The sequence below is a fragment of the Notolepis coatsorum genome, assembly GCF_963971535.1.
Source record: "Notolepis coatsorum genome assembly, chromosome: 14".
NCBI classification, from domain to species: domain Eukaryota; kingdom Metazoa; phylum Chordata; class Actinopteri; order Aulopiformes; family Paralepididae; genus Notolepis; species Notolepis coatsorum.
Genome location: NC_140178.1, coordinates 13,512,816 through 13,537,498, shown reverse-complemented (window position 1 = coordinate 13,537,498; position 24,683 = coordinate 13,512,816). Strand labels below are relative to the sequence as shown.

The 24,683-nt window shown below is 45.0% G+C and overlaps 2 protein-coding genes across 2 annotated transcripts in view; both read left to right on the top strand.

Moving 5' to 3' along the window:
- Nucleotides 1-15,538, top strand: part of LOC311240424 (medium-chain acyl-CoA ligase ACSF2, mitochondrial-like) — a gene marked incomplete at its 5' end in the record, with an annotated part of 39,597 nt that extends 24,059 nt beyond the window's left edge. Inside the window, 9 exons of the mRNA XM_084329008.1 lie at nt 197-348; nt 911-1,002; nt 2,495-2,571; nt 2,892-2,999; nt 6,587-6,738; nt 7,289-7,430; nt 12,700-12,810; nt 14,394-14,462; nt 15,416-15,538. Coding sequence (XP_084185134.1) covers nt 197-348; nt 911-1,002; nt 2,495-2,571; nt 2,892-2,999; nt 6,587-6,738; nt 7,289-7,430; nt 12,700-12,810; nt 14,394-14,462; nt 15,416-15,466 — 954 coding nt within the window. The 3' untranslated portion in view covers nt 15,467-15,538. The remainder of the gene's footprint in view (nt 1-196; nt 349-910; nt 1,003-2,494; nt 2,572-2,891; nt 3,000-6,586; nt 6,739-7,288; nt 7,431-12,699; nt 12,811-14,393; nt 14,463-15,415) is intronic.
- Nucleotides 15,539-18,606: 3,068 nt separating this feature from the next.
- The window catches only part of LOC311240423 (medium-chain acyl-CoA ligase ACSF2, mitochondrial-like), a gene marked incomplete at both ends in the record, with an annotated part of 33,164 nt that continues 27,087 nt past the window's right edge, over nt 18,607-24,683 (top strand). Inside the window, 3 exons of the mRNA XM_084329007.1 lie at nt 18,607-18,731; nt 21,302-21,497; nt 24,140-24,268. Coding sequence (XP_084185133.1) covers nt 18,607-18,731; nt 21,302-21,497; nt 24,140-24,268 — 450 coding nt within the window. The remainder of the gene's footprint in view (nt 18,732-21,301; nt 21,498-24,139; nt 24,269-24,683) is intronic.

The following is a 24,683-nucleotide window of genomic DNA, read 5'->3' as shown; positions in this document are numbered from 1 at the left end:
ATTATTTTGACTACCTATCCCACCTGTACCCCCACCCCCCTCCCCATGCTGCTATGACACTTGCAATTTCCCCAAGAGGATTAATAAAGGAACACTTGACTTGACACACACACACACACACAAACGCACACATACACATACACATACACACACACACTGAATTGTGGATAACCATATTCTCTTCGACCCCAACCAGCCCCGGGTGAGAGTGTGCGTCCCTGTGCCCATGTACCATTGTTTTGGCTCGGTCATGGGAGGGATGTGTATGGCTCTGCACGGCGTGACGCTGGTCTTCCCCTCCGCAGGGTTTGACGCCCGTGCCAACCTGGAGGCCATTCAGAACGAAAGGTACAGCGTATATGTGTTGCCACCGCACACAATGTGGTGACAGTGGCTCAGGAGGTAGAGTGGTCGTCTGGTAATCAGAAGGTTCCCGGTTAGATTCCCAGGACTTGTGTCCTTGAGCAAGGTGCTTAACCCCTAATTTCTCGCGATGGGCAGGTTGGCACCTTGCATGATTGCCTCCGCCGTCGGTGTGTGAATGTGTGAGTGAATGGGTAAGATGTGAGGAACAAAATTGTAAAGTGCTTTGGATAAAATCGCTATATAAATGCACCATTTACAATGTCTTCAAGCTATTGTAATATTACAATATGCATTTGTATAGATTTAGATTTCATAGATCCTTTGATTACACTGCCTACTTGCTTATATTCAGAGTTAACTATACTGTTTACACTGCTTATTTTTACTTTTCTACTGTACTATAATTGTATTGCCTATGTCTTCTACTGTTTCCCTGCCCGTACCTCCCCTCCCCCATGCTGCTACGATGCCTGCATTTCCACAAGGGGATCAATAAAGGAATATCTTATCTTAGATTTACAATCCATATTCTATTCTCTGCCAGGTGCAACGTCCTCTACGGCACCCCCACCATGTTTATTGACCTGCTTTACCAGCCAGATTTCCACAAGTACGACTTGTCATCGGCTGAAACTGGTGAGAGACGTACTGTAGATATGACTAGAATTACATTTTACTGTCTGTGTAGATAATTTGGTTAGAACGAGGTTTTACTGTATGTAAATCCTTTGGATAGATAGGGATGAAATACTTCTTAACCCTTTCACCACCACACTATAGAAGGTTAACCCCCTGTAATGTGGTAGTGAAAGGTTAACCGTCTGTAGTGTGGTAGTGAAAGGGTTAACCTTCTGTAGTGTGGTAGTGAAAGCATTAACCCTTTCTAGTGTGGTAGTGAAAGGGTTAACCTTCTGTAGTGTGGTAGTAAAGGGTTAAATGTGTTTTTTGGAGCTAGGGGAACTCTATGATTGATTGATTGAAAACTTTATTAACAGATTGCAGAATGGGTACAATACAGTACGGCTCAATACACACAATTGTTAAGGGGATGCAGACCAGAGAAAGACTTTCATCTTGTTTACATCAGGGTCCCCCATTTTCAATTCATAATGACATAGCGTCCTCCAGATGGAAGATCCTTTGGTTAGAATGAGGTTTTACTGTGTGTGTGGATCCTCCTGACCTGTGTGATGTTGTGGTCCAGGCCCTCTGACCTCTGACCTGTGTGATGTTGTGGTCCAGGCCCTCTGACCTCTGACCTGTGTGATGTTGTGGTCCAGGCCCTCTGACCTGTGTGATGTTGTGACCTCTGACCTGTGTGATGTTGTGACCTCTGACCTGTGTGATGTTGTGACCTCTGACCTGTGTGATGTTGTGACCTCTGACCTGTGTGATGTTGTGACCTCTGACCTGTGTGATGTTGTGGTCCAGGCCCTCTGACCTGTGTGATGTTGTGACCTCTGACCTGTGTGATGTTGTGACCTCTGACCTGTGTGATGTTGTGACCTCTGACCTGTGTGATGTTGTGACCTCTGACCTGTGTGATGTTGTGACCTCTGACCTGTGTGATGTTGTGGTCCAGGCCCTCTGACCTGTGTGATGTTGTGACCTCTGACCTGTGTGATGTTGTGACCTCTGACCTGTGTGATGTTGTGACCTCTGACCTGTGTGATGTTGTGACCTCTGACCTGTGTGATGTTGTGGTCCACGACCTCTGACCTGTGTGATGTTGTGGTCCAGGACCTCTGACCTCTGACCTGTGTGATGTTGTGGTCCAGGACCTCTGACCTGTGTGATGTTGTGGTCCAGGCCCTCTGACCTCTGACCTGTGTGATGTTGTGGTCCAGGACCTCTGACCTGTGTGATGTTGTGACCTCTGACCTGTGTGATGTTGTGGTCCAGGCCCTCTGACCTCTGACCTGTGTGATGTTGTGGTCCTGACCTCTGACCTGTGTGATGTTGTGACCTCTGACCTGTGTGATGTTGTGGTCCAGGCTCTGACCTGTGTGATGTTGTGGTCCAGGACCTCTGACCTCTGACCTCTGTGATGTTGTGGTCCAGGCTCTGACCTGTGTGATGTTGTGGTCCAGGCCCTCTGACCTCTGACCTGTGTGATGTTGTGGTCCAGGCCTCATAGGTGGGGCTCCCTGTCCTCCGGAGCTCGTGAGGACGCTGATGACGCGCATGCAGGTGAAAGAGATGGTGGTGAGTCTGTACATACCTGCATATTATAATCCTTTTTACACATCTGTAGATACTATATATATAATATATATCTGTCCCCTATATATATCCCTTACCTACTCTTAATAGTTACACTGCTGGCCAGTATGAATTACTACCATAGTGTCTTTATACCCGTATCACTGTACATATTAATAACAGGTAGGTTATGTATTATGTATTTTAATAACAGGTAGGTTATGTATTTATGTATTTTATATAACAGGTGTGTTATGTATTTATGTATTTTATATAACGGGTGTGTTATGTATTTAAATAACCGGTATGTTATGTATTTTAAGGTAGGTTATGGAGCCACAGAGACCAGCCCTGGGGCGTTCCTTGGTTTCCCACTTGACAACGATGAGACAAAGATAAATACTGCTGGATGTATCATGGACCACACTGAGGTAAACCCCCGTCCTCTATCCTCCCAGACGTTATCCTATAGTTCTGTCCTGAGGAGGACGAGTGATAATTGGACATAAAACTTACACCAACCTGTTCTGTGTCTCGAGAACTCAGATATAAAACTTACACCAACCTGTTCTGTGTCTCGAGAGCTCAGATATAAAACTTACACCAACCTGTTCTGTGTCTCCAGAGCTCAGATATAAAACGTACACCACCCTGTTCTGTCTCGAGAACTCAGATATAAAACTTACACCAACCTGTTCTGTCTCGAGAACTCAGATATAAAACGTACACAAACGTATTCTGTGTCTCGAGAGCTGAGATATAAAACTTACACCAACGTATTCTGTGTCTCGAGAGCTCAGATATAAAACTTACACCAACCTGTTCTGTGTCTCGAGAGCTCAGATATAAAATTTACACCAACCTGTTCTGTGTCTCGAGAGCTCAGATATAAAATTTACACCAACCTGTTCTGTGTCTCGAGAGCTGAGATATAAAACTTACACCAACCTGTTCTGTCTCTCGAGAACTCAGATATAAAACTTACACCAACCTGTTATGTGTCTCGAGAGCTCAGATATAAAACTTACACCAACGTGTTATGTGTCTCGAGAGCTCAGATATAAAACTTACACCAACGTGTTATGTGTCTCGAGAGCTCAGACATAAAACGTACACCAACCTGATCTGTCTCTCGAGAGCTCAGACATAAAACTTACACCAACGTGTTATGTGTCTCGAGAGCTCAGACATAAAACTTACACCAACCTGATCTGTGTCTCGAGAGCTCAGACATAAAACTTACACCAACCTGTTATGTGTCTCGAGAGCTCAGATATAAAACTTACACCAACCTGTTATGTGTCTCGAGAGCTCAGATATAAAACTTACACCAACGTGTTATGTGTCTCGAGAGCTCAGATATAAAACTTACACCAACGTGTTATGTGTCTCGAGAGCTCAGATATAAAACTTACACCAACGTGTTATGTGTCTCGAGAGCTCAGATATAAAACGTACACCAACGTGTTCTGTGTCTCGAGAGCTCAGATATAAAACTTACACCAACCTGTTATGTGTCTCGAGAGCTCAGATATAAAACTTACACCAACGTGTTATGTGTCTCGAGAGCTCAGATATAAAACTTACACCAACGTGTTATGTGTCTCGAGAGCTCAGATATAAAACGTACACCAACGTGTTCTGTGTTTCGAGAGCTCAGACATAAAACTTACACCAACGTATTCTGTGTCTCGAGAGCTCAGATATAAAACTTACACCAACGTGTTATGTGTCTCGAGAGCTCAGACATAAAACTTACACCAACCTGTTCTGTGTCTCGAGAGCTCAGACATAAAACTTACACCAACCTGTTCTGTGTCTCGAGAGCTCAGATATAAAATTTACACCAACCTGTTCTGTCTCTCGAGAGCTCAGATATAAAACTTACACCAACCTGTTCTGTCTCTCGAGAACTCAGATATAAAACTTACACCAACCTGTTCTGTCTCTCGAGAGCTCAGATATAAAACTTACACCAACCTGTTATGTGTCTCGAGAACTCAGATATAAAACTTACACCAACCTGTTCTGTGTCTCGAGAACTCAGATATAAAACTTACACCAACCTGTTCTGTGTCTCGAGAACTCAGATATAAAACTTACACCAACCTGTTATGTGTCTCGAGAGCTCAGATATAAAACTTACACCAACGTGTTATGTGTCTCGAGAGCTCAGATATAAAACTTACACCAACGTGTTATGTGTCTCGAGAGCTCAGATATAAAACTTACACCAACCTGTTCTGTGTCTCGAGAGCTCAGATATAAAACGTACACCAACCTGTTCTGTGTCTCGAGAGCTCAGATATAAAACTTACACCAACCTGTTCTGTCTCTCGAGAGCTCAGATATAAAACTTACACCAACCTGTTCTGTCTCTCGAGAACTCAGATATAAAACTTACACCAACCTGTTCTGTCTCTCGAGAGCTCAGATATAAAACTTACACCAACGTGTTCTGTGTCTCGAGAGCTCAGATATAAAACTTACACCAACGTGTTATGTGTCTCGAGAGCTCAGATATAAAACTTACACCAACCTGTTCTGTCTCTCGAGAACTCAGATATAAAACTTACACCAACGTGTTATGTGTCTCGAGAGCTCAGATATAAAACTTACACCAACCTGTTCTGTCTCTCGAGAGCTCAGATATAAAACTTACACCAACCTGTTCTGTGTCTCGAGAGCTCAGATATAAAACTTACACCAACCTGTTCTGTCTCTCGAGAACTCAGATATAAAACTTACACCAACCTGTTCTGTGTCTCGAGAGCTCAGATATAAAACTTAGACCAACGTGTTATGTGTCTCGAGAGCTCAGACATAAAACTTACACCAACCTGATCTGTCTCTCGAGAGCTCAGACATAAAACTTACACCAACGTGTTATGTGTCTCGAGAGCTCAGACATAAAACTTACACCAACCTGATCTGTGTCTCGAGAGCTCAGACATAAAACTTACACCAACCTGTTATGTGTCTCGAGAGCTCAGATATAAAACTTACACCAACGTGTTATGTGTCTCGAGAGCTCAGATATAAAACTTACACCAACGTGTTATGTGTCTCGAGAGCTCAGATATAAAACTTACACCAACGTGTTATGTGTCTCGAGAGCTCAGATATAAAACGTACACCAACGTGTTCTGTGTCTCGAGAGCTCAGATATAAAACTTACACCAACCTGTTATGTGTCTCGAGAGCTCAGATATAAAACTTACACCAACGTGTTATGTGTCTCGAGAGCTCAGATATAAAACTTACACCAACGTGTTATGTGTCTCGAGAGCTCAGATATAAAACGTACACCAACGTGTTCTGTGTCTCGAGAGCTCAGATATAAAACTTACACCAACGTGTTCTGTGTCTCGAGAGCTCAGATATAAAACTTACACCAACGTGTTATGTGTCTCGAGAGCTCAGATATAAAACTTACACCAACCTGTTATGTGTCTCGAGAGCTCAGATATAAAACTTACACCAACGTGTTATGTGTCTCGAGAGCTCAGATATAAAACTTACACCAACGTGTTATGTGTCTCGAGAGCTCAGATATAAAACTTACACCAACGTGTTTTGTGTCTCGAGAGCTCTGCTGCATCTGCCTCCTGAGAAACCCAGCCAGGTGACGTCATCCAGCTGAACTGCAGATGCTATTTCCTGATCTATTTCAAACTGAGGACGGACCAACTGGAGGAAGGTTGAAGGACTAGTTGAGTAACTAGTGTCTGTGGTTCACTAGAGGTCTGCTCTCCTCCAGGTGGCGCAGTTTCTCAGGAGGCACAGAAGACGTCTGTGAGTCTTAGTTCCAATTACGAGATGACCTCCTCACAACAAAACGACAGGATTTAGGTTTGAAAATCGACGAGGTGGCAACACTGACGACCTACTGTGCCCCCTGACGTGATGTCGAGCCTGGCTCAATAACCTGTGCTCATCCAGGGTCGCCGTTGGTTTGAAAGATGCGCTGAGCTGTTCCCCCCCCCCCCCCCCCCCCCCTGTGTGTCCTTGACGACAGGCCAAGGTGGTGGAGCCCTCCAGCGGGGAGATGGTCCCTCTGGGAGCCCAGGGGGAGCTGCTGATCAGGGGCTACTGTGTGATGCTGGAGTACTGGGACGACCCGGACAAGACCAGAGAGGTGATCTCCAAGGACCGCTGGTACAGGACCGGGTGAGGGGATGACGTCATCAATCACACTGTTGCTAGGAGACGCTGAGGAAGGTTTACAATGGAAAGAACATGTGCCAGATTTAAAGGACGGATTCCCTTTTTTATTTTTTATTTTTTTTATAAACACAGGTACTATTTAACCCTTTCACTACCACTCTAAGGTTATCACTTTCACTACCACACTACAAAAGGTTATCACTTTCACTACCATACTACAGAAGGTTAACCCTTTCACTACCATACTACAAAGGGTTAACCCTTTCACTACCACACTATATATAGAAGGTTAATTTCAATTGCATACATATAGGCACAATGAATAAAAATAAACAATAGCAAATCAGCTAAGACAGTTACAGGTCGACACACGGTGGTCGGAGATCATACTTTTAAATGCAGCAAAAGAAGGAAGAACCGTCAGCTTCAGAGTCAGTTGGAGGGCGATCCAGGTGTTGGAAGCATCAAAGGAATAAGTGTTTTTTCCCAGTTCAGAGCAAACTGGAGGAACCCACTAGTCATTTATAAACGTGATTTGATTATCTCCCCACAGAGACATTGCCAGTCTGAACAGTTTGGGGTACTGCCGTATCGAGGGACGCATCAAGGACTTGATCATCCGAGGAGGAGAGAACATCTACCCTGCTGAGATAGAGCAGTTCCTTCACACACATCCCAAAGTACAGGAAGCGCAGGTGAGACTCAGGACCACTAGAGGGCAGCAACGACTCTCCGTATACTTGATGGCAAATATTTGACTTGAAAGGTGGGATTTGCTTATGAACACCTGTTGAAAGAAGGACGGTATAATGTAAAGCAAAGTCTCTGCATTCACACCCACAAGGGCCAATGAGCGATATTAGATTAGAGTGCAAATGTAACTGTAAAGTGCAATAGTAATACCGGTATACAATGTACAGGTGATTAAATTGGGTATAAAATATATAAATTAGTACTACTGAGTAATAGTGCTAATCAGATGTATGTACAGAGTTGTAGTATTAATATGTACAGTGATACAGGTATAAAGACACTATGGTAGTAAGTCATAATGGCCAGCAGTGTAACTTGTAAGAGTGGGTAAGGGATATGTACAGATATAGATATAGTATCTACAGATATGTAAAATGGATTATATGCAGGTATGTACAGACAGATGTGGATAGATATATATATTCGGTAAGAATAAATATATATATACGGTATATACAGCATTATTGTACATGCTATCATACAGAGTTACTATATGGGTTATATGCAATGCAGGTGTATAAGTAGGTATATAGAAGGATTATATGCAGATATATTCAGACAGATATGGATATATATATATATGCGGTAATATATGAATTTATATATACAGCACTATTGTACATCAAGTGGACCTTGTTTACCCAGCTCGAGGACCTGGATTTCGCAGACGACCTTGCGCTAGTCTCTGAAAACCACACACACATGCAACAGAAGACAGATAGGTTACAGACTAACAGTGACCAGCTTGGACTCAAGATCAACACCGGAAAAACCAAGACCATGAGGTTAAATCTAAAAACACATGATCCAATCACACTGAGGGGAGAGGCCATAGAGGACGTGGAGCACTTCACCTACCTCGGGAGTAACATCAGCAGGGATGGAGGAGCAGACGGGGACATAGAGGCACGCATCAGCAAAGCACAGGTAGCATTCAGGATACTCAGGCCAATCTGGTTGTCCAAGCAACTCTCCAACAACACCAAGCTACGGATCTTCAATACCAATGTGAAGACTGTCCTGCTCTACGGCTCTGAGACGTGGAAGACTACTGAGGGCCTCACAAGCAAGATCCAGGTGTTTGTCAACAAATGCCTGCGCTACATCCTCAAGCTGTGGTGGCCCATCAAAACCACAAATGAAGAGCTGTGGAGGATAACCAACCAGGACTCCAACAACATCACTAGACAGGCCTTGGACTACAACCCGCAGGGGAAGAGGAAAGCCGGTAGGCCGAGAAACGCCTGGAGACGTTCCACACTCCAAGACCTAAAGAACATCGGAGTGAGCTGGAAAGAAGCAAAGGCCCTGGCCCAGAAGAGAGTGAGATGGAGAGCTCTGGTGGACGCCCTATGCCCCCCAACGGGGTAAAGAGGATTAAGTCTATTTTATACAACGGCATGCAAATTTCTCGATTCTGATTGGCCATTTACACGTCTTTATTGGCAACAATCCACAGTCCTGGGCTCAGGACCCGCCCACAACCGAATCACATATCACTCCCCGGCTCACTCCGGGAGAAAACAAGATCGCGGACAACAAATGGTTATGTTGAAAGCACCATAACGACTAAATATGAAGCGATTCTGTCAAGGGGAATGTGTTAGTCCTTTAAACAATGTTGGATGATGTAATTGATGGGTCTTGAGTCAATCTAGAACAAAAGAAAAATCGCGGATTGATTGATTGATTAATTGATTGATTTAAATTTCTTCCTTCCTACTTTCTACTGACTGCAGCGTTCTCTCTCACACTGTCCGACGCTGGCGTACCCACAAACACACACACACACACATACACACACACACACACACACACACACATACACACACGCACGCACGCACACACACTGTGACACACACACACGCACACGCACACACACACACACACACACACACTCCTGTCTGCAACAGCGGGGGAGTCAGACTGAGAGAGAAGCAGCGCTGTTTTAAGTGAGCATGGTCTATTGAATTGATTGATTGGTTGATTGCTAATTTTATTACTGTACCCCTGGTTTCCAACTGGTTAAGTTTAGGCTAAAAGAAATAAATAAAAAAATAGGGCGAAGAAAACGTTTTTTTCCTATAGGGCAAAGAAAACGTTTTAATTTGTTTTACCTATTTTATATAGAAGCATCTAAGAATGAAGTTCTATGGAAAGTAGGTCTGCATTCCCTTAACAATTGTGTGTATTGAGCCGTACTGTATTGTACCCATTCTGCATCTGGTAATAAAATTTTCAATCAATCATTCCAATAATACACAGTTGGATGTGTTAGTTGGTTGGATGCACTTCAAGCTGCTTCCACATGAGGCAACTTCTCTCAATCATTCCAATAATACACAGTTGGATGTGTTAGTTTGGTTGGATGCACTTCAAGCTGCTTCCACATGGAGGCAACTTGTCTTTTTTGTAGTTCAAGTTCAAGTTCTTTAATAGTTGTCATACAGAAGTACAGAATACTTTCATACAAAATGCTTCTTACTGTTACGCTCCAGAGACTGTGCTAGACAAGATAGTATCAAATAACATAATATAGCATGAATTTAGAAGAAGAAAATGAGGTCAGTGTTCGGTATAGACATATGTACAATGTTCTGAGTTACCATATAATATACAATACACAATACTATGCAGTGTACTAATGTACAGTACTATCTAGTGCAAAGCAGAAATGGGATGAGGTACAATTTTAGGTACAATTTACAGTAAGGTGTACGAGTTGTAGTGCAATCCTTCATCCATAAATATAAAGTGTGGGGAGTGGGTGCTACAGTGTGTTTGTTTAAAGTGGGTGTGTGCTATAAAGTGTGTGGAGTGGGTGCTACAGTGTGTTTGTTTAAAGTGAGTGTGTGCGTGTGGATGTGTGTGCTATGTGTGTTTGGTGGTTGTTGTTGTGTAGTGTTCATTCATTGTTCGTTTAGCAGCCTGATGGCCTGGGGATAGAAGCTACTTCTGAGTCTTTCTGTGCTCGCCTTGAGACTCCTGTATCGCTTGCCTGACGGCAGCAGTTCAAAGAGGCAGTTGTTCGGGTGGCTCGAGTCCTTAATAATTCTCTTAGCCTTCCCCTTGCAACGCTTGTAGTAAATGTTCTGGAGGGTGGGGAGCCCCCCTCCAATTGTGCGTTCGGCTGAACGTGTCACTCTTTGTAGTCTGCTTTGGTCTTTTGCAGTGCTATTCCCAAACCAGGAGGTGATGTTGCCGGTCAAGATGCTCTCTATTGTACATGAGTAGAAGTTCTTAAGGATCTTCTGGCTGACTTGGAACTTCCTTAGGCGCCTGAGGAAGTAGAGGCGTTGTCGTGCCTTCTTCACCACACTGTTAATGTGTGTGGTCCATGTCAAGTCCTCGGATATGTAGGCTCCGAGGTACTTGAAGCTGTTGACTCTCTCAACCGGTGCCCCGTCGATGCTGAGGGGGCTGTAGTCCTTGACCCCCGACCTCCTGAAGTCCACAATCATCTCCTTTGTTTTGCTGACGTTCAGGGAGAGGCTGTTTTCCTGGCACCATCCCGCCAGGACCTTGACCTCTTCCAGGTAGGCCCTCTCGTCGTTGGCAGAGATCAGGCCCACCACCACTGTGTCGTCAGCAAATTTGACGATTGTATTGCTACTCCGCTGAGCCACACAGTCGTGTGTGTACAGGGAGTAGAGGAGGGGACTCAGAACACAGCCCTGGGGGGGCCCTATGTTGAGGGTGATGGATGAGGAGGTGCAGTTGCCTGCTCTCACCACCTGGGGTCTGCCAGTCAGGAAGTCCAAGACCCACTGGCAGAGGTCATAGCCCAAGCCCAGGTCCCTGAGCTTGGCTATGAGTATGGAGGGGACTATGGTATTGAATGCCGAGCTGTAGTCGATGAATAGCATTCTCACATAGTTCCCCTGCCTCTTGTCCAGGTGTGATGCTGCTGTGTGCAGCACATGGGATATGGCGTCCTCCGTGGACCTGTTGGGGCGGTATGCAAATTGCAGGGGGTCCATGTTGATGGGGAGGGAGGAGCAGGGGAACTACTTTTTCTGGCGGATGGTTTTTTCAATAAATCTTCGATTAATGTGTGTTTATTGTATAGAAATAAGGTTGGATGAATCTGGCAGTTGTATAAAAGCTTTACACCACTTGTAGTCGTGATTTGTGACCAATAAACCATGCCTAGGGGGGTCTAACAACCCTCGGCTGCGCCTCGGGCCTAACGACCACCCCTAGGCATGGTTTATTGGTCACAAACCACTCCTGCGCGTGATGTAATGCTTAATTGTACATGCTATCATACAGAGTTATATGGGTAGACTATAGTATGAGTTAGAGAGCTCACACAGAACAATTCTACCCAGTTGAGGCCCTTGTTATGTGAAGCGGTCACTGGTCATTTGCATGGGACTGCAGGAACTTCCAGCACTTGATAAAGCAAACTGGATTGACCGAATTGGAAACCATATAATTACGTCTATTTTGCAAGAATTTCCTTATTGCTACGTGCAATATGCAAATCACGACAATCTTTTTCACAAGGATGGAGTAAGAATTACTGTAAGAATATGAATATAATAATAATAATAATAATGCAGGACCTGTCGCAGAGGTCTTTATTCGGCATGCAACAACACTCAATGTTTTAGCGGCACACACAGTGGTTAGTTTTTAACACACACACACCGGAACACACACGCATGCTTTGTCTTTAGGATCGCCGATGCGATACTCCTCTGCGCTTAACCCATCCCGTCGTCCTTCCCCCCCAAGGGCAGCCGGGAGCAGACGAGGGCTGTGGCGTGAGCCACGCCCGGGGACCATCCAAGTGCTCCTGCCCGTCTTCGTCACGGACGCGACAGCGTTAGCGATCTGTTGTTGTGCATGTTTTTCCATTGAGTTTCTCTTATCGGGGGGGGGGACCCTTGTGAGCACGGGGAGAACATGCAAACTCCACACAGAAAGGCCTGGGAGATACCCTACCTGGGTACCTGGCATCGCGGAAACCTGGTCCCCAAGCGGGAATCGAACCCTGGACCTTCTTGCTGTGAGGTGACAGTGTTACCACTACGCCACCATGCCGCTGTATGAACTATGAACTATACTACTATGAGAGATGTAGGCTACCCCTCCTGCTGACTTGTTGTTCACAATTCATAATAAGTCGCTTTGGATACAAGCGTGGGGCTAAATGACTCAATGTAGATGTAAACGTAGTTCCATCTCTCTACCTCCGTCTCCTAGGTGATTGGGGTGAAGGACGAGCGGCTGGGGGAGCAGGTGTGTGCCTGCATCAGGCTGAAGGAAGGACACACCTCCAGTGTGGAGGAGATAAGAGCCTTCTGCAAGGGCCAGGTGAGAGGAGGTCTGAGAGGAGGTCTGACAGGAGGTCTGACAGGAGGTCTGAGAGGAGGTCTCACACTGCTACACTGGAGAGCATTATACAGGGTCCTCCTCTTTTCCCTCAGCCCTATGTTCCTACAGACCTATGTTCTCACAGCCCTATGTTCCTACAGCCCTATGTTCCTACAGCCCTATGTTCCTACAGCCCTATGTTCCTACAGCCCTATGTTCCTACAGCCCTATGTTCCTACAGCCCTATGTTCCTACAGCCCTATGTTCCTACAGCCCTATGTTCCCTCAGCATTATGTTCCCTCAGCCCTATGTTCCCACAGCCCTATGTTCCTACAGCCCTATGTTCCTACAGCCCTATGTTCCTACAGCCCTATGTTCCTACAGCCCTATGTTCCCTCAGCATTATGTTCCCTCAGCCCTATGTTCCCACAGCCCTATGTTCCTACAGCCCTATGTTCCTACAGCCCTATGTTCCCTCAGCCCTATGTTCCCTCAGCCCTATGTTCCCTCAGCCCTATGTTCCCACAGCCCTATGTTCCTCCAGCCCTATGTTCCTACAGCCCTATGTTCCCACAGCCCTATGTTCCCACAGCCGTATGTTCTCACAGCTGTATGTTCCCTCAGCCCTATGTTCCCTCAGCCCTATGTTCCCTCAGCCCTATGTTCCCTCAGCCCTATGTTCCCTCAGCCCTATGTTCCCTCAGCCCTATGTTCCCTCAGCCCTATGTTCCCTCAGCCCTATGTTCCCTCAGCCCTATGTTCCCACAGCCCTATGTTCCCACAACTCAATGTTCCCACAGCCCTATGTTCCCTCAGCCCTATGTTCCCACAGCCCTATGTTCCCTCAGCCCTATGTTCCCTCAGCCCTATGTTCCCTCAGCCCTATGTTCCCTCAGCCCTATGTTCCCACAGCCCTATGTTCCCTCAGCCCTATGTTCCCTCAGCCCTATGTTCCCTCAGCCCTATGTTCTCACACCCCTATGTTCCCTCAGCCCTATGTTCCCTCAGCCCTATGTTCCCTCAGCCCTATGTTCCCTCAGCCCTATGTTCCCTCAGCCCTATGTTCCCTCAGCCCTATGTTCCCTCAGCCCTATGTTCCCTCAGCCCTATGTTCCCTCAGCCCTATGTTCCCTCAGCCCTATGTTCCCTCAGCCCTATGTTCCCTCAGCCCTATGTTCCTACAGCCCTATGTTCCCACAGCCCTATGTTCCCACAGCCCTATGTTCCCTCAGCCCTATGTTCCCTCAGCCCTATGTTCCCACAGCCCTATGTTCCCTCAGCCCTATGTTCCCACAGCCCTATGTTCCCTCAGCCCTGTGTTCCCTCAGCCCTATGTTCCTACAGCCCTATGTTCCCTCAGCCCTATGTTCCCTCAGCCCTATGTTCCCTCAGCCCTATGTTCCTACAGCCCTATGTTCCCTCAGCCCTATGTTCCCTCAGCCCTATGTTCCCTCAGCCCTATGTTCCTACAGCCCTATGTTCCCTCAGCCCTATGTTCCCTCAGCCCCCCTCCCTCAGGGGGAACAACGACACGTTCCCCATTATACCTGAACCGACCTGGGTTTGTGTTTTTCCCCTCTAGATTTCTCACTTCAAGATCCCACACTATGTGATGTTTGTAGCTGAGTATCCTCTGACAGTCACTGGAAAGGTAGGATACTTCTGTCTCCATCTTCACTGTACTGAAACTGTACTGAAACTTAAAAGGTACACGCCAACATTATGGGAAATGCGCTTTACCATCTTCTCCAGAGTCAAACAAGAAGATAGATTTCACCAATTTCCTTTGAGTAGAAAGCTATCCGACTGCAAGCTAGCTTAGCTTAGCACACATAAACGGAGGCAGATACAGATGAGTTTCCATTCATTTGTGCTAAGATAGGCTAGCATGCAGCCGGATAGCTTTCTACTAAACGCACAGAGGGAATTTGTAACGTTATCTAGTATCTACTTGTCTGACTCTGGAGAAGACGGTAAGCACATTTCCCATAGTGTTGGCGTGTTCCTTTAAGACTATCAAGGTGATAGATGGATCAGCCTGATGCAGGCCACACCTGCTCTCTTTCACCACAGTCACTTAGGAGACCAGAGGGAGAGAAATACAACGTCTAGAATGTACATTTAAATCTACCATAGCTGAACAAACTAAACAAACTTCGTAATCCTTTCTACATGACTATACCTACTTATACACCTGCATATAACCCATATAACTCTGTATGATAGCATGTACAATAATGCTGTATATACCGTATATTTACTGTATATATTTATTCTTACCGTATGTACATACCTACACATAATTATTTTACATATCTGTAGATACTATCTATATCTGTACACATCCCTTACCTACTCTTACTTACTACATATTAATACTACAACTCTGTACATATACATCTGATTAGCACTATTACTCAGTAGTACTCATTTATATATTTTATACCAAGTTTAATCACCTGTACATTGTATATAACTATTGCACTTTACTATTACATTTGCACTCTGGTTGGATGACAAACTAATGGTTTGAATCTAATCTAATGGTCTAGCATAATACTGAGAGGATTGTTTTTATTCAAATGTCTTTTTAATCTCTTTTAGATCCAGAAGAACAAATTGAGGGAGGAGATGGAAAAGAAACTGGGCCTGTAATTCTTCTGTAATTCTTCTGTAATTCTTCTGTAATTCTTCTGTAATTCTCCTGTAATTCTCCTGTAATTCTCCTGTAACTCTTCTGTAATTCTCCTGTAATTCTTCTGTAATTCTCCTGTACTTCTTCTGTAATTCTCCTGTAATTCTTCTGTAATTCTTCTGTAATTCTCCTGTAATTCTTCTGTAATCCCTGGAGCCTCCTGCCGTGTCTTTGGGACTTTGTACCACCGGTACCAGCGAGAGCCTGAATGGGAACGCCGTGACCCTGTGACAACAGGAATCTTAACTTCAGATGAATGATTAATGACTCAGCCTTCCACCATGTATGTTGTTACAACAGTGATGTGTCTTGATGTTGTAGACATTATGTTGCATCGATTCATCGAAATCCATTATGATTATGATTGATACTGAAATCGACTCAAATTGATACATTATTGAAATGGATTGGTTATGATTTGTTAATAAAAAAAGGGGCATCGCTCCCTGATGTTAAGCAAGGAGACCAATGTGTTTTCAAGAAAATACACAAAACTACATCCACAAGGTCCAGGTCAAGGTCACCTTTATTTATATTGCACATTTAAAACCAACCCAAGTTGCACCAAATTGCTTCACAGTACAAAGAAACAGACAAATAAAAAAATACAATATAAAATGCACAAGTCAATACAATAAATACATTAAATAGTCACAACAGGACCAGAGATGTCTTAACAGTCCTGCAAATCTTGAATACGATGCACAAGTCTGGCCGCTTTTGAAAGGAAACATTCAGAATTGTCTTCCACAACAGGAAGAATCACTCTGAGTGCTACTGTAATAGAGTTACAGAAGTTTGAACACACTGACATTTAATTTTTATTTATTTATTTTACTTACGTCTGAATTATTTTGCAGTCAGATGCCTGCAAAAGAGTTCCAGCTGAGAGGTATGAGCTGGAAAACACAAGGGGTCCATAGCCTGATGTCTTATCTCATACAGGTCCAAAGTTGATAACAATACGACGAAAATTTGTGTTTTACACATGTTTTTCTAATGGTATGTATCGGTATGTTTATCCAAAATGGCCATTGGCACCAATGCATTCGCACACGCTGGAGAGTCTTCTCAAGTCTTCTTCTTTCGCCAGAGAAAGAAACATATATATCCTCGGAAATATCCCTCACGTCATATATCGTCATTTCCAGAATTTCATTGGCTACAAAAAACGTCAATAATTTTCACCGTCAGAGGTGACTGGTCCGGTCACCGGGAGGGCGAAACCGGAGGTGGTCACTTTTTCGAAACTGCCGCTCGTTGTCCGTTTGGTTTTATAACTCGAAATTGGAAGCATGTAATAGGCCAAGTAGGCTGTCAATCAAACGGCTACCATTTTAGCTTTCAACCAATGTGTTGGTTGATAGACAATAACACAGCATGACGGCGACAGACGAGGGCAAATGTGTTGCGACGTACGACCGTAGGCGGGCCGTCGGAACGTTACAAGACTCAAAAAGCCAATGAAAACAAATTTGTTTTCAGCCGCAACTTAAAAATCTCTAGGGTTTGTTTGGCTGTTCACATGATTTTTAATATCAGATTCCAGTGTGAACCGGTCACAGGCTCCTGAACTGACCCGCATGCGCAAATGAACAATAACGATGTTGGACGTAAAAACATGGAGGACTCTGAGGTCACAGTTTATGGGGCCGAGAACGGTCGTCTGGTAATCAAAAGGTTCCCTGTTCGAGTCCCGCTCCTCCTGGCAGTGTCTTAAACCCCTAACTGCTCCCGGTGAGCGGGTTGGAATGTGAATGTGAGGCATCAATTTGTTAAGCGCTTTGCATAACATTTCATTTATAAGTTGAGGCTAATTCGTGAGCAGGTCGCTGCTGTCGGGACAAAACCTCATAACTCAATTTTTTTAATATTTTTTTTTTAATATAAATCAACTCTGTAGAGCATCCTCCATATGTGTGTGTGGGTTTTACAAAGTTTAAACAATGGGAAAGCATTAAACCGATCATCTGTCTAAACCTCCTAACTCTATTCACCCTCAAATCTGTGTTCGTTTCTTTCATCTGCTGAAAAGTTGGGTTTTTGGAGTTATGAGGTTTTGTCCCGACAGCAGCGAGGTGATAATTGGTGCGAGGAGGAGGTGAAAGAGAGACATTTCTCCTTTCAATATGCTTTCAAACACAAGCCGGTTATTATATGTCCCCTACAGTCTTGCTTGTACAGAAGTATAAAAAATGTCCAAGGTAAACACCTCACTGTCCCTCCACTGACCACCTCCATCACAGCCGTCTTCCATGTTTGTGTTCACAGAGTGTCTAGAGAGTGACGTAAAAGTCGCATGGATTTCCGACATGACTGTTCAGACTGAGGTCGCATTGCAAAAGATCAGACCTGTATCTGATTTAGGGTAATAGTAGAAAGACATAACCATAGGCAATACAATTAGATCTGAATATAAAAATATGAGGAAAGAAATAAACAGTGTAAACAAAGGTGCAGATGCCATGTTATTTATTGGCAGACAACAAAATAAGTAAAGGTAGAAAGTAGGAGGAAGGGGATTTTTGTTTTGTTTTGTTTAACCTTTATTTACCATGCAGGGTAGGTTCGCTGAGCACAGATGCTCTTTTTCAGGAACGCCCTGCTTCACATTCACACAGTTCCGTTCACACCTGGGAGCTGCCCAGTACAACCACAGTCTGACACCATTGGCCACTGAGCAACTCCACCGGAGCAGTTGGGGGGTTAAGTGCCTTGCTCAAGGGAACTTCAGCGGTTGGTGTTCCTGCCGGTCCCGGGGATGAAGGAAGGGTGACAGTTCAGTTCTAACCTCAGTTTTAGGGAGTATACATTTGTTTATTTTCTAGTAGCCCGTGTGACTGACAGGTAGGCTTCACTGAAGACGGGAGAGGCAGTGGCTTCACTCCACCTCTACGTGTCTCTTAACAATACGCAGGCATCTGGCCCGTTTCTGAATTCAAAGGCCAGTTGTGTAATCACACACACACACACACACCCCTTTCTCCTCCCGGGCCAATCGGGAGCGTGAGGAAGTTAAAGATTACTCACCTGGTGTTGAAATAACTCAACACGGTTATCAACAGAGAGTCCCCCCCCTTGTTCACTCGATCGGAGCTCCATGTCGCCACGGTTCCCCGCCGCGCTGCTCAGGTCCTGCGCTCACAGCCTCAGGCCTGCAGCTGTTCCGCCGCTGAGCAAGGCATGGAGACCCCGCGCCGTCTGCTGCTGCCTCCCGCGGTGCCGGTAGGTGTTTACTCTGCTGGCTATTCTTCATCTGTCATTTCATTGAGCTGTGATTATTAACAAACACAAGGGGGTCCAGTGCTCCTCCGATGACATCAGCGGAGGACATATTCGAGCGTGTTAACCCTTTCACTACCACATTAGAGAAGGTTAACCTTTTCACTACCGCACAATAGAAGGTTAACCTTTTCACTACCACACAATAGAAGGTTAACCTTTACACTACCACACAATAGAAGGTTAACCTTTTCACTACCACACAATAGAAGGTTAACCCTTTCACTACCACACTATAAGGTTAACCCTTTCACTACCACTCTATAGAAGGTTAACCTTTTCACTACCACACTATAGAAGGTTAACCCTTTCACTGCCACACTATAGAAGGTTAACCTTTTCACTACCACACTAGAAGGTTAACCTTTTTACTACCACACTATAGAAGGTTAACCCTTTCACTACCACACTAGAAGGTTAACCTTGTCACTACCACACTATAGAAGGTTAACCTTTTCACTACCACACTATATAAGGTTAACCTTTTCACTACCACACTATAGAAGGTTAACCCTTTCACTATCACATTACAGGTTAACCTTTCACTACCAGACTACAGAAGGTTAACCTTTCACTACCACACTACAGAAGGTTAACCCTTTCACTAACACATTATAGAAGGTTAACCCTTTCACTACCACACTATATAAGTGTAACCCTTTCACTACCACACTATAGAAGGTTAACCCTTTCATTACCACACTACAGACATCCTAGCTTTTAATGTGACACTTGCATAACAAGATGATGTCTGAGGTACGAATGTGTTGCTCATTGCAGACCTGTTGCAGAACATGAAGCATTAGAAGCAGCAGATAAGGAATATGACCCTGGCTTTGACCCAGGATATGGAGGAAAGGGCTTCCTCACCCTTGCATGCGCTTAAAGGTAGACTTTGTAAAACCGCCAAACAGCGACCTCTAGGCTAAAGGGTCACACTTCTTGGTATTGCACTTTGCTCTCATGGCGAATATCAATCATGTATGCTGTTGCCTGTTAGTATTTTTTTTATTTTTTTTTCTGTTTTCTCCCCATCCTAATTTAGTCGTTATGCCAATTCCCCCCCTCCCCTACCTGGTTGTTGTGCGCATGTTCTCCTACTGGTCGGTACAAGGGAACCCTGAAGTCATCCACACGCTTCCTCCGACACGTGCGGCGACAGCCAGTGACTCTTTTCTCACCTGGCAGCGAGGACTCTCATTGGTGAAGTGTAACGCGTGGGAGGTCACGCTGCCTTCATCAAGTCCTGCCTCCGCTGAGCAAGCGCCCAGACCTGACCTGTAGGCGTCGCTGTCCACAACGCCAGATTCCCACCCATGACCTCCCCCTAACCCAGCCAAACGGGTTAGTATAGCGATCAGCCCAAGCCTCAAGCAATGCTGACTCCGGGAGTCGAGACCGCAGCCTCTTGCATTGGTGACGAGCACAATCTCCGCTACGCCACCTGACCGCCTGCTGTTAGTATTTCTACATACATTGTTATGGCTTTATTGTTTTAAAATACAAATACTGTTGTGGGTTCACCAGACCTGCAAACATTGAGGTTAAAGGTGAACAGCACACAAGGTTTAACGGGAAATTTAGTAGGAAAATAAGTTAAGCAAGTTAAACAAGAGTTCATGAGCACAAGCTGCGTTATTTCTAAACCTAGCTGCATTTCTGGCAGACGCTCTCTGATTGGCACTGACTGACGCTCTCTGATTGGCCACTGACGCGTTTGCCCAATCGCGTGACGAGCTGTGTCTTTGCCCATTTCCACGTCAAACAGCCTGCAAACTACCTGGCGTTCTATCGCCATGCTCTAAGACAAACTCTAACCTTAACCAACTTCGAAAGAGTGCCTAAGCTTAACCCCCCCCCTGGGTACCTGGCAACCCAGCAACCCGGTCCCCAAGTGGGAATCGAACCCAGGACCTTTTTGCTCTGCGGCGACAGTGTTAACCACTGCACAACCGTGCCGAGTAAGACCGGCAATAAAACGACATCCTTTTACTTTCTTTAATATTTTTCTTTTGGACAACTGGTACTTTAACCAGGTTGGCTTTGGGTCTGGAGACGTTAGGCACAGACCTGACAACCCTCTGACTTGTCCTGCTCACTTCGGTTTGGCTCCTTCGGTTTGGCAGAAGACACATTAGAAGGAGATAAGTCTGCTAGATCATTCTCTAAAACTACCGATACCCCCTTCATTGGCGGCGACAGACAAGCCCCCACGACCACCTCACCTCTCGCTGGGTCAGAGGACAACATCAGATCGTGCAATGGGACAGACATCACTTCTCTGTTACATTTGCACTCTGGTTGGATGCCAAACTTATTTTCGTTGTACTGTGGTGTATGATGACAATACATTAGAATCTAATCTAATCATAGTATTTCTACAATGGAATGTTATAGAAATGTATGGTGAATCACTGTGGTTTTACCATAGAAATGGCATATTTCTATAGTATTTCTACAGTAATTACTGGTAATTTTTGTATTGATTGGATGTTTTTCTCTGCCCCACGCAGGTCACTCCACGTGGACTGTCATCCTCACGTTCCCACGGTGACCAGCAGCTACGTCCACGGCACCTCCTCCGTCTCCCTCCTCCCCCTGACGGTGGGACAGAGTCTGCAGGCGACCGCTGAGCGCTGGCCTGACCGCGAGGCCGTGGTCTTCCCGCAGGACGGCGTTCGCAAAACCTTCGCCCAGTTTCAGCACGATGTACGTCCCCTACACCCACTCACTGGCACGTTTCAGAGTCTTATCGTCTCTTCAGTCCTCTTTCGTAATGTCCACCGATAACGGAATTATTGGAGAGTTACAACCACATTTTGTGAACAGTGATAATAACTCAAAGTCAAAGTCTTTATTTGTCACATGCGCAGCATACAAGTACAATCAGTCAGTGTGAGAGCTGCAGTTTGACCTGACAGTGTGTGTGTGGGGGGTGGGGGGGGTTGGGGGGCATGACTGGGTCATGTCTGGGTTCAGGAGGTTTAGAGATCGAGTTTGACTTGACAATGTTGTTAAGTCATGTTGTCAAGTCATGTTGTTAACACATTCGGGGCCATTCGATATCCCCATCTAGCTATAGCTGGGCCAGCTTTCCATTACACACTTTCACTGTGTGTCACGTTGTTTGTAGAGCTAAATCTATATTTTATATTATAGCTATGGATACAATATCATGGTCATTTGACAGTAAGAACCTTCCGTTCAAGATGCAAAAAATAAATAATCTTTCCATCCATATGTTCTCGTTTTATACCGTGGTGAATATGAGTGTTCAGAATGATCGGGGCTAATTCCTGGGAGGCTGTTTATAAGCCGCGACGTGTATTATACCAAATCCTTTGGCCGTTTCGTCCCTACACAAGCTACAATAAAAAAATCAAATGCATATGATAGGTATTATGTTTCATCATGAATGCATGACAGGGGGGGGGGGGGTCATTTCTGATTAATTGATTGCCAATAACGGCATTCGTTATTACCACAACATACGCTGATCAGGGAGATGGCTATAAAAACCTTGCACGATCAAGCTGAAATTGATGTCAAATTGTTCTTCTTGGTTCAAATATTTTTTTATTCAGGACAAAATCAAGACAGTACAATTATGCAGATATAATTGTTCTTCTTAGTCGCGGCACGGCCGACCCGGGTTCGATTCCCGGACCCGTCGTTATTTGCCGAATGTCTTCCCCCCACTCTGTCTCCCGTTCCTCCTCTCTCTCTCTCTATTGGACTGCCCAGTAGCAAAAATAAATAAATAAATAAAATAAGCGATAAACGCTAAAAAATAAACCGTAAAAAAAAAAAAAAAAAAAAATGTCTTACCTGTGGCCGGTGGGATTCCACAAAGAATATTCCAATTATTTGATCGCCATCTGGTAGATCGTATGTCCATTTGATCGACGACATAACCCACGACAGCATAATGAATCGGGGGTCCCGAAAACTATTGCGATCGGGTGAAGCCCTAGGTTCAGGTTAGTAGAAAAGAACGCCCGGAGCGTTTTCAGTGTGGCACCCGGTCTGGAACAGGGGTTACTGCATTCTCGATACAGCGCTACTAGCAGGATCTGGCCGGTACTGCACCTTCGGAGTCCCAATATGCGTCCCAACTAGTCCGTTTTTGGCCGTCAACCGCTGGCTCCCAATAACGTATATATTAGGGGTGGGACAATACATCGATCCAGATCGATATATCGATCTATTATCAATAATCAAATAGGATCGACGCAACGTAAAAAGATCGATTCATATTGTGATACTCTTATTTTGAAAATCCCCGCGAGTCATATCCGCCGGCGCCCAGTATTGTGAAACTCCGTGTAGAAATTACAGCAGTGTTTGCGTCTGCTGTAAAGCACTACAGAGCGTCTATTTTGCGAGCCGATATAAGTCTGTGCAGTTTTTTCCCCGCAACGGGTCAAATGCATATAACAGGCGTTGCATCGTCGCCATTCCTTTATGCCAACGTCGCGTTAAATATCTAAATGAACGTCGCGTTGGCTGCTAAAAGCTAAGCAGCTAACCGTGAGAGAGAACAGGAGAGTGGAAAGGGGACTTGGAAGGAGGAGGGGTGGGGGCTGTGGGGGACTGTGTGTGTGTGTGTGTGTGTCTGTGTGTGTGTGTGTCTGTGTGTGTCTGTGTGTGTCTGTGTGTGTGTTAAAGCTCAATATATAAAAACAAAAGTGAACAGGAGGTCTATTTGTATTAAAAACAATAGATTGTTTTTCATTTAAATGTCTGGAAGAGCTCAAAAATAAATACATCAATTGATATTTCCGTAGCCTTTTTTTAGTTGATCTAAATGTGACTGATTGTGTTAAATGGGCACATAATATCGCCTCATATCGATCGCAGACACCTGAATTGAATCGTATCGTATCGTATCGTGGCAGACTTTGTGATATCGGCAAATATCGTATCGTTGTCCAAAGAATCGATATCGTATCGTATCGTGATGAAACTGATGATTCCCACCCCTAGTATATATACATGGTTGGCCGGGAAAGTGTTAAGTCATGTTGTCATGTCATGTATTTACGTCATGTTGTTATGTCATGTTGTCACATCATGTGGTCAAGTCATGTGGTCAAGACATGTTGTCAAGTCATGTTGTCAAGTCATGTTATGTCATGTTGTTATGTCATGTTGTCAAGTCATGTTGTTATGTCATGTTGTGACGTTGTTCCCTGTTGCAGGTAGACAGAGCAGCAGCATGTTGTTATGTCATGTTGTTATGTCATGTTATGTCATGTCATGTTGTTATGTCATGTTGTTAATGATATTTTCCCTGTTGCAGGTAGACAAGGCAGCAGCATGTTGTTATGTCATGTTGTTCCCTGTTGCAGGTAGACAAAGCAGCAGCAGGCCTCCTGGCTCTCGGCCTGAAGAGAGGAGACAGACTGGGAGTCTGGGGACCCAACACATATGAATGGATCCTTTTCCAGTTCGCCTCAGCCAAGGCCGGCATCATAATGGTCAGTTCAGGAGGCCTGACCTTTTGGTTTGGTGTGGAACTTAAATGTCTTATTCCCAGGGCGGCTGGGTGGCGTAGCGGAGATTGCGCTCGTCACCAATGCAAGAGACTCCGGTATCGAATCCCAGTCTCAGCATTGCCTTCGACTTGGGCCGGCCGTCGTACTGGCTCATTTGGCAGAATCAGCGGGTGGAAAGTCGATGGGTGGGGATTGGACATTGTGGACAGCGACTCCTACAGGTCGGTTGGGTGACGCCTGCACAGCAGAGACAGGAAGTATCGGGGGCAGCGGGAGCCACTACTCCTCGCCACTGAGAGTCCGCGCTGTCTGGTGAAAAGATGCGACAGGCTGCCTCCTTGTGTACCGGAGGGGACACGTGATGCAAGGCTTCTATCCTCACTACAACCGACCAGTG